The 10,806-nt window shown below is 34.2% G+C and overlaps 2 protein-coding genes across 5 annotated transcripts; one reads left to right on the top strand and one right to left on the bottom strand.

The window, feature by feature from the left end:
* Positions 1-2,867: 2,867 nt before the first annotated feature.
* On the bottom strand, positions 2,868-6,228 carry LOC112038570 (OVARIAN TUMOR DOMAIN-containing deubiquitinating enzyme 4). 4 transcript variants are annotated; one of them, XR_010632261.1, is made up of 7 exons: positions 6,021-6,228; positions 4,893-5,014; positions 4,412-4,452; positions 4,081-4,179; positions 3,573-3,737; positions 3,097-3,346; positions 2,868-3,015 (listed from the first exon to the last, which is right to left on the bottom strand). XR_010632261.1 is itself a non-coding variant. In XM_024071390.2 (6 exons), the coding sequence occupies exons 1-6, from the start codon at positions 6,073-6,075 to the stop codon at positions 3,000-3,002; spliced, it is 498 nt and encodes a 165-aa protein (XP_023927158.1). In that variant the 5' UTR covers positions 6,076-6,226; the 3' UTR covers positions 2,868-2,999. The 4 variants fall into 4 exon arrangements, 1 of the variants encoding a protein (XP_023927158.1); XR_010632262.1 differs by having other exon boundaries at positions 6,051-6,227; XR_010632263.1 differs by lacking the exon at positions 6,021-6,228 and adding an exon at positions 5,728-5,830.
* Positions 6,229-8,803: 2,575 nt separating this feature from the next.
* Positions 8,804-10,150, top strand: LOC136070976 (uncharacterized). The gene is made up of 3 exons (XM_065781675.1): positions 8,804-9,103; positions 9,161-9,595; positions 9,743-10,150. Exons 1-3 carry the CDS (start codon positions 8,804-8,806, stop codon positions 10,148-10,150), a joined length of 1,143 nt encoding a protein of 380 aa, XP_065637747.1.
* Positions 10,151-10,806: the final 656 nt, after the last annotated feature.

Consider the following 10,806-nt stretch of genomic DNA (forward strand, 5'->3'; position numbering starts at 1 on the left):
TCCAAATTTCACCAAACATCAAGAGGTAAAATCGAAATTCTAAAACTTCAAAGTGTAAAATCTAATTACTCCCAAACTTTAGGGGTGTAATTTACAATTTATCTTTTTCTTTTTTTAGTTTTTACTTTATATACATGACTCACTTTACCTGTAACAAGTATCCTCTTAAATTAAATGGAAGGTTAAGATCAAAATAATATTAATTTGATAGTTTAGATTTAGGTGGGTACTGTACCCTCAAAAAAAGAGGAGGATACAGTAGAATGGACATTTCGGGTACAGTCAAATCTTTATTGCAGAAGAAGACATACAAGCTAGGGCCAGAGTATAAGCAAAAAATATATATACATACATACATATATATATATATATATATATATGTGTGTGTATGTGTGTATAAATCGTGAAATTTCAAATAAGCATCCATTAATATTAACAAACTATCAAAAAAAACAAAGACACTAAATCATTGTTTCTTGATACATTATAATGCATTTATCTACCAACATAATTTTACTTCACTAATATCTCATTCTCATCTCATAACCCTCAACTCTCATCTAGCAAAAATGCCAAAAGCAACAGTCTCTGAAACAAAGACTCACAAATCACAATCACAAAACTAAAATCATAAACCCACAAAAAACACAATCACAACCTTTAGGTTTTGAAGAGAGAAAGAGAGAAACAAAATAAAAAATTGAAATAAATATTTATTTATTGGTTAAATTCTATCATTTGTTAACTGTCACAATATAATATATTAATCTTTAACTCAATACATTAACCTAATCATAATAATAATAATAATAATACTCCAATTAGTTTTAAGAAAAAGGAAAAAATAAATCAACAAATGCTTTTAAAAAATTTTGAGACATGAGATAAAATAAAAGTAGCAAAGCGGCCTGGTAGGTGGAAAATTGAAAAATTAAATAGTAAATAGTGGGCAGGATTTGATTAAACTTTAGTCATTTAAAGAGTTATGATTAAAATAAAACTTCAGTCATTTTGTGCCACAACTCGTCCACGTGATGAGTTGTGAATGGTAGATAGGTGATGGCAACTTGTCCATGTGGTGAGTTGTGAATAGTAGAGGGGTGTCCTTACATGGACCCACCATCATCCGTCTACCATTCACAACTCGTCACGTGGACGAGTTGTGGCACAAGTTGCGCCACGTTATGGGGCACTATCATAAAACTCTTATGTAAAATAAGAACTTCGAAAATTGAGTCTAGAGATTAGACTTGAGAGAGAGAGAAAGAGAGAGAGGTGAAAAATTTTAAAAAACACAATCACAAATAGCAAGAAACAGAGAAACATGATGACGCATATGAAAACTAAAGCAAATGAAGAAAAGGAAACACGAAGAAGAAGATTGAGGAAAATACAAAGATGAAAATCAAAATAAGCGAAGAAGACAAAGACCGAAGAAAATACAAAGAAGACATGATTGTTGTTGTTTGGGTTAGCCGTTTAGTATTTAGATAGTAATGTTATTGTTTGGGTTAGGTTTTAATTTAATTTTAATTTTTTATAAAAATTTAAAAAAAAAAAAAAAAAAACTCTTATTTTTCTTTGGTCCTGGGTTAGGTTTTAATTTAATTTTAATTTTTTATAAAAATTTAAAAAAAAAAAAAAAAAAACTCTTATTTTTCTTTGGTCCAAACTAAATATAGGTGTGTGTGTGTGTATATATGTGGGTATACAAAATTTGGCTACAAACTTAGTTGCAGCCATTTGCTACAACATCACTCAATATTCTTTTATTGGATGTGAATTTGGATAAATTCATCATTAAATTACATTTCTTTTTCTTATATTGTTAATGCTTGCAAAATTTCTAGAAAATCAAAAATTAGTCATCAATCAAATTTTTTATATTTCAATTTTTCTTCATCTAAAATTATGCATAAAAAATCAGTTTACGGATTAAATAGTAAATGACATCTAATCAACATGATATTTGACATACATATTATAAACATAAAGAACATGCAATCCATCGGTTAATTTTTCAAATTATTTAGTTATGTTAATTTTTTTCTAATGGGAATTGTAGTCATTGGCTACATCAGCCATGACCTTAATCTTCCATGATATGAATATCATTGGCAAATTCATGGAAGTTCACATCGATGGTGTCAAGGTGAAATCCCAAGACTTCGATGATCATTAAAAAGACCTAAGAAAAACCTTTTTAAGGAGAAAACATCAAATCAAATGAATTCTTTGAGATGTACCTTTGGAAATAAAGATGGAAACTTTGTAGGTTTTGTAGTCCCTAATCCCTTCTCTTCAATGGGCTTTACAATGACACTCGTCTCTGAATTCTATTACGGTGGGATAGCTCGTGATATCAACAAGCACTATAGAGCATAGATCTCTATGACCCAAATGGAAAGCAACCCTGAAGCGCGATTTTTTTCAATATAATATGGGCAATGGTCTATCTCTTCAATCATAGCTTCAATTCCCGTACTCATTTTCATCTTTACAGACTCTATTTACCATTCTCTCTCATTAAACTAGCCTTTGTGCAAGTAAAGATTTAAATAACTACTTCTCCTGGTGGTGCTAATGATGCTCTAGCTGTAAACAATATATCCATAAGTGCATTTCATAAGTGTATTACTTACACTTTAAAGCGGATCATATAGATATTGACAATCATCCTAATTTGGTCATTGTTACTCTAACTAGTAGACCCTCCAACCAAATAGAATGACATAATCGCTACCAGATGAAAGAAAACAAATTTATAATCCACATAGGAGAGTGACAATGGGCATTTTAATTTCCAGAACAAACATTAGAATTTGATAAAAGGTGATTTTAAATCCATGAAGAAATGATCATCAATTTACTACACCAAATAAAACTACTATTCATTTATAACTTTTTTGGGGGAGGGCGGTGTAATTTGCTTATAACATGTTACAACAAAGTACACTTAAAGATTTCAAAGATGACTGTACTCCTTTGCAGCTATCCCTTCATCTTTTCTTGTGCCTGCCAATACCCCCAAGGAACTCATGAGACAACAATACTATTTCAATATCTGTACTCATAATATCTAAATTAGAAACATACCTATAAAGTAGAAATTATTAGGTCCACCAAGAAGACCAGTGACGTGGTCCTCCTTGGCCCTTCCGAGCAAAAAAACACTGTCACCTATGCATATGTGACATTTCTTGGTAGTTTTTTGTTTTTTGTTTTTCCCCTTGTGCTGATTAGAAAGCTAACTCACACACTTGCATAGATGGTAGTGTTTCATTGGTTAGGAGAACCACTTCAGCAATCCTCTCAGTGGACCTAATACTTTTTTCCCATAAAAGGCCTACACACACATATACATGAACCAACCGAGTGAGGTGGAACAGAGATGGATGATACTAAGAAAATTGATGAACAATAAAAACAGTATTTCATGTGAGCACTTAGCAAGGCAACATTAGCGGTGACCTCAAAACTAGTAATTAATGAGTATCATGTAAGCATTTCTGATGCATGCAGTTATCTGTAAAACACTAAAACATATCTCACAAGGAAGCAAGAGATCTTACAACTTCGATTCTGCACTACTAATTGCATTCCTTAATGCGTCATAATGTCCATAACCGTGATAAAGCACCCGTATGGGGTTCTCCTTACCATACTCTTGACCATATTCAGCTATAATTTTGAGGCTACCAGAACTCTTATCCCACATGGAAACCGTGATTGGCGCCCTGGAAATAGAAAATTGTATCATGATAAATGTAATGCCAAAACCCATATATACAGGGCAATCTGTTTCATATCATCTTTTATGTGCCTCTAAGAGAACTCCTAGCCACATTATAGTCATGAGAATTCTAGCAAGTAAGAAACTAAACCTAAGCAAACTACCGTGAGGATGATTTTCAGAGGGTTAAATCTTGTTAGACACTCACTATTGCTAAAATTGTGAAATTGTTTTCAGTGTACAGATTATTTCAGTTAAAATTGTGAAATTGTGTTTTCAATGTAGGAAATGTGTTCAACAGTGAGTGTGTGATAATCATTACTCTTTTTAGAAGAAAGAGGACTTACTGTAGGACATGGGAGGCCATTAGCAACTCAGGCTCTCCTCCCCACATGTGGGGCTGTCGCATCTGTATAACATACGTGTCAAAATCACCTTCAAGAAACCTGCCAGTGAATAAAGACTTGAAATCTTGCTTCAATTGCAACTCCAAGTGAACTCATCAGGTTTGGCTAATTCTATAATGTGCAAGTCTTCAACAAAAATTTGTAATATTTTATTAACATGGCAGTCCTCTTCAACAACCTCAAATAATCAAAACTCCCCCAATGGATTTTAAAGCAATTCAAAACGAAGCAACATTGTAATCCACACCAGAGTATTCTCAAGACAACTTACCATTCAGTATCTGCTCGCCTCCTAATGAATTCATCTGCCACCTGCCAACCATTTAGTAGGAAAGATGTACCAGAATGAACATAAATAATTGGCCAGGACAAAGTTATAAGCCACACAAAATATTGAATTCAGGTGTTTGAGCACTGAAAGAAAGTGATTAGGCAGGCAAGACAATGCAAGTGACACAAACTGACAAACAGTGTATTAAAAACAGGGGAAAAAAAAAAGATTTAATGAAAATTTTTTTCTCTTTTCAAATTTAAGCAAGATGGTCTGCAACCAGTTTCAGAAAATTATGCTCAGCAATTAATTTTAAGTGAAACTAGTTACCAATATGTGTTATGTGAACATTATAGTTCCCTAAACACCAATCCATATTAAACAGCTCAACAACAAATGATAAGGAATTAAAAGTTCTGAAGTTGAAACATGCCAACAATGCGTAAGTCTCTTATTGAAATCAATGAAGTTTATTTTGTACTTTAGCTCTAAGCTCATCTGCAAGTTCTTTCTGACGGCTCTCACTCGGAGATGGCTTCCCTTCTCTCAAGCAAGCACCATGAACAACGGACCGGAACAAACATCTTCCATCTCCAGGTATGCCTAAACCAACCAAACATATAGCATCTCAATGTATTTATTAAGCTAAGCAATAAATTGAATAAAAAGATGCTCTCACTACAACATACATATATGCTGCTTATACAAAATTACAGAAAAGTTGGTGATTCATTGTTTTCAGCACAAAAAGACAGATTTCATGCCACCCTTATTGAGTATTGATATGCCACTTCCCAAAGATGGCTATGCACGTCTTGTTCATCTCATATTAAACAAGTAATTTAATGATACAGAACAACAATATTTATTCAGATTTACATGAGCCATATCCAACAGCAAATAGTACACCCTCTTTTTCATGATTTGCAGTTTGCACCTCATGAAAAAGAGGTTAAGAATTCGTTAGTTATCTCTTCGATCAAGAACATAAATTTAAATCTAACAACTTGATTCACTTCAAATTTCTATTCTTTCATGCTACATCTGTTTCCATGAAAAATGAAATAAACTTTAAGGGAATTAAGAAAATCTAATGGATAAGCCAGCTCGTCAAAAATAGATATAATAAGCTATAAGCTTTGATATCCAACTTATCACCTATATAATATGCATCGACAAAAGTACGTAATAAGGAAATAAAAAAAAAATTACCTATCTTTGGAACTAAAATGACAATCACATTTGCAATGATTCTCGAAATTAAGAAAGAAAAAAAGAAAAGAAATTGAAAACAGAAGAGAGAGAAAGAAACAAACCAAGGCCATAATCCATACTAAGTAATCACCAAATTAAACTTCTCAGATGGCAAAAATGACAAGAAAATTCACTTTCAATAACCATAAAGCAAGATCATAACCAAGTAAAGAAAGCATAAGCTGCAAGAAAAGTACCAAAACAAAGCCACACGTAAGAAGAAAAGCATATAAATTACTTGTCCACTTAGTTGTTTAAGCCTTTTGTTTTTTCTTCTCATTACTTCAACGGGGGGTTTAACATTTATGAGTAGAGAAGGAAACATGAACATGAAACCTTATCAGACAACACATACAAATTATTCGAAACTGAGGCCGGTCTTTACCAAGCGAAATTTCCCGTTTCCGCATTATTCGAGCATATATATGATAAGGAGAAAACCCATGTCAGAAGATTACACACGGGTTCTTGTATATAAAACGATGTGTAAAAGCACAAAAATTACATCTGAAATGCTTCTTACATTGATTGATAGAATACCACACTACCACTGGTCCAAACCTTTTGAGTTGTGGTGTAAAAGCCACCATCATAGAATTGATTCCCAGTCTTTTTATAGAGAGGCTTGGATTGCTGCGGAGGGAATAATCCACTTTCAAGTCGAATAATATTTAAATTATAATTTATAAAATAAAAAAATTAATCATAATAATAATAATAATAATAATAATAGCAAAAACGCTGGGTTTTGAGTATACGTTTAACCCCTAGTAGTATTATTTTATGTGAAAATGTAATTTAAATATGAACATGTACCATTACATGCGAAACTTGTTTTATTTTATTTTAATGAATATTTAATGGTTTATACATAAAAAAATATCATAAAAGGTTTGAGTGTTATGTTCAAAATTTCAAAGAATCTGTATTTTACGAATAAAACACATGATTTGAGTGTATTTTTTCAATTTAACTATTTAGTTTATGTATAAGCTCAAGATAATTCACAAATTATTTGTTAAGTCATTCTCTCCCTATGTAAAATTTATATCATGGTTTATGATTTGAATTTTAATTACACCCAATAATAAATTTAAATTTATTATTAACTAGTTATAGGTCCGTGCATTGCACAGTTTTATAAAAAAACTTAAAAAATAAATGTATAAATAATTATATATTTTAACAGATTCAATAAAGATAGAAGAAAAAATTATCAGGTGTAAATAATTATCTCACTAAAATAAGGGGTAAGATTTCTTCCTAAAACTAAATTAAATTGATAATTTCAAATTGAATTTTAAAATGATAATTATTTAATAAAAATGTACTAAACAATTCATAAATTTAAAATTAATATAATCTTGATAATATTATAAATTAAAATTAAAGTTGATAATTCAAAAATACACGTGTAGAACATCTTGATAATTTGATGTAACATAAAAATCAAATAAGAAAATTGTTAAAATTAATCTATTAATTCTAACCATATTTAATCATTAATTCTAAGACCCTAAGCATATAAATTAGATCAAAGCTAAGAAAATTAGTTTAATCAAAAGGCAACCAATATACAAAACCTAATCAATTTAATAAAAAAAAAATACAAAAACAAAGAAGGAGCCTTTAGAAACTTGACAATGTTTTTGAATGTTTTGAATTCATTAATTAAAATCATATGAAGAAAAAAAAAAACAATAATAACACTAAAGAAAATAAACAAAATGAAAATAATAATAATAATAAAAGAAGAAAGAATACATATCTGCATTGTCATGGGATTTAGGCATTCATATATTGAAATAAGCTTCACTCCAAAAAGGATATATAGGGTTATATATATTGGTAAAGTTCCATTTGAAATATAATTCATTTAAATCTTATTGAAATTAAAGATATCTAATCAATGTGTTTGTTTTTATCCTATAAAAATTGGAATTAAAAAAATGTCATATGAATAGAATGAAAAAAAAAAATTTTGATTCAACATTACGTAACATATAAAAAAATTAAAAAAGAGAAAGAGAATGTGGTTGATAGCTGATGGGATAGCAAAAATTACCATCTATGGTTCGTCCAAAGGAGTCGTCCATGATCATCAGTTATCGTCCAGAGGAGTCGTCCATGATCATCAGTTAGCCAAATGGCCAAACCATCTTTGATTCGTCCAGATGTTTCGTCCCTAAGTATTGATCAATTGAATAAACCTCAGTAAATCAGGTCGGAAGAGTCGTCCATGTGCAAAACTTATGGATGACCACACAACATCAATATGTACACAGAGTCGTCGATGGGCAAAGCACATGGACGACCATATGACACTTGGTAACATTTTGGAAGTCTGGAGCGGTTAATCAATCCATGTTAATCGCTAGCAATTTCTCCTAAGTATGTAACTTCCACTAGCGGTTACTACTTCTATAGCCGTTGGGGAAGTTATTTCCGTAATTTCGGACTTCCACGAATCTTAGGGAAGTTACTAAACCAAATAACTATCACAAGGTTCCTTATATAAGGGCCGGTCTGAATCAGGCACAGGTATGAGACCATTCTAACATTACTACAATATAGTTAGAATTTCACTTGTGAGGAAGATACTAACTTAGCCATCGGAGGGTCTTAGGCCGGTCCACCCCGGTCTCCTCTGACAGCGTGTTCATTTTTCAGGCCTTTGCTACCGCTTTCAACCCATCGAAACCGAGTTGTTCAGCCTACTGATTCTGTTCAGCATTAGTTGGTGTCGTCTGTGGGGAGAAATTATCTGTGAAAACTTCAAGTTTGACAGTTTATTCTTCTCCGATAAAAGGCTGTATGGTTCGGACTAGATCAAAGACCACTAGCCCAAGCCACCAAAAGAGTATGGATGCTTCCAGCCATCCCAATCGAGATCACCAATCAATGTCTATCACACAACCTCCTTCCATCCAACACATACAGTCCATAGCAGCCGCCATGGCAGAGTTAACTTGTTAGAATCAAGAGTTGACTAGCGAGATAGAGAGGTAGCGCCATGAAGGACATGTAGAAGAACAAGCCCAAATTCAAGAAGATAGAAGGGGAAATGCTAAATCCGAGAACCAATTAAGGGGCACCACTTCGCGAAGGGTACCACATTTGGAGAAAGAGATGGATCAAATGACGAAGGTTATGGACGAGATGAAGAAGAACATGAAAATGACGAATCCCGTAGAGGATTTGGTTCACCAAACAGATTCCCCTTTCATAACTTCCATCAATGGCCATCCCTTGCCTCCAAAGTTCAAAATGCCTTCCCTGGATTCATATGATGGAGCGCGCAATCCTTTTGATCATATCACTACTTTCAAGACTACAATGCATCTCCAAGGGGTTTCGGACGAGATTATGTGCAGAGCCTTCCCTACCACACTTAAGGGGCCAGCACGAGTGTGGTTCAGCAAAATACCCCCGAATTCTGTAAGTTCTTTCAAGGAGTTAAGCAAATTATTTGTTAATAATTTCATTGGGGGATAGAGACACAAGCATTCCTCATCCAGCTTGTTAACTATAGAGCAAGGGGAGAATGAAAGCCTACATTCCTTCATCACGTGCTTCAACAAGGAAGCCCTGACAGTAGACGAGGTGGACAACAAGCTACTATTTGTAGCCTTCCACAATGGGGTTAACTCGGACTTATTCATTCACAAGCTGTATGAAAAGGAGCCCCAGTCCATGGTTGAACTCGTCCATTCAACCCAAAACTTTATGAACGCAGAAGACGCAATCATAGCTAAGAAGAGGAAGAAAGCTGAGAGAATGGAAGTCAACCCCACACGTCACTCTGATCAAGGGCCTCGTCCAAAGAAGGGACGAACGGAAGATAAAAAGGATCGAGATAGAGATAGCAGAAAGGCAGGCCCATCAGCAAGGAATCAGAATTACACACCCTTAAATGCCCCACTCGATCAGGTGCTCATGCAAATCAAGGACGATCCTTCCTTGATGTAGCCAGAGAAGATGAAAGGAGATCCTAACAAGCGCAATAAGAATAAATATTGTCGCTTCCATAGAGATCATGGGCATGATACGAACGAGTGTTATGACTTGAAGTAGCAGATTGAAAGTCTCATTAGACAAGAAAAGTTAAGGCATTTCGTTGGAAAGGATCATAAAGATGAAAAATTGAAAGCGAAGATGGAAGAGTCATCACGACCCCCACTTGGAGAAATAAGGGTTATCATTGGTGGGACTTCGACAGGACAATCTTCCAAGGCAAAGAAGACATATCTCAAAGCAGTGCAAAACATCCAACTCTCTGGACGACCCCCAAGGACAAAAGAAGCAGACGAGCCAACCATCTCTTTTACGGACGAAGAAGCTGAGAGGATTCATCATCCACATGATGATGCTATTGTCATTACCCTACTCATTGCAGGTTATACAACCAGGAGGGTGTTGGTAGATAATGGAAGCTCGGCGGATATATTGTATTATCCCACCTTCCAGCAGATGAGGCTTGGATGAGATCAACTTCATCCAGCATGCTCACCACTGATAGGATTCGGAGGAATGAAAGTGCAGCTCGTCGGCACCATTACATTACCTATAGTGGTGGGGTCATACTCACAGCAGATAACTAAGGAAGTGAATTTCCTTGTGGTGGATTGTTCGTCCTCATACAATGTCATCATTGGAAGACCAACTTTAAACAGTTGGAAGGCAGTTACATCTACCTACCATCTATCAGTCAAATTTTCTATGGAATGCAGGATTGGACAAGCACAAGGAGATCAGTTGGCAGCCAGAGAGTGTTATCTAGCCATATTGGCCGTGGACGAGCAGATGCAGACTATGAGTATAGAAGAAAGAAGAATTGTTGCAGAACCAACCGAAGTATTGGAAGATGTTTTATTACAAGAAAATGATCCTGAGAAGTTCACTAGGATTGGAACAAGTATGAAAGAGAAAGTGAAAGAAGACCTTGTCCAGTTTCTGAGGAAGAATACCAATGTTTTTGCGTGGAGTCATGACGACATGCCTGGTATTGATCCAAGGGTAATTGCTCATTGATTGAATGTGTTCCCCTCTTCTAAGCCTGTTCGAAAAAAGAAGAGAGTCTTTGCTCCTAAAAGAGACAAGGCTATCAAGGAAGAGGTTCAGAAACTGACTACAGCACATTT

Source organism: Quercus suber, unplaced genomic scaffold, assembly GCF_002906115.3.
Source record: "Quercus suber isolate HL8 unplaced genomic scaffold, Cork oak 2.0 scaffold_275, whole genome shotgun sequence".
In the NCBI taxonomy this organism is placed as follows: domain Eukaryota; kingdom Viridiplantae; phylum Streptophyta; class Magnoliopsida; order Fagales; family Fagaceae; genus Quercus; species Quercus suber.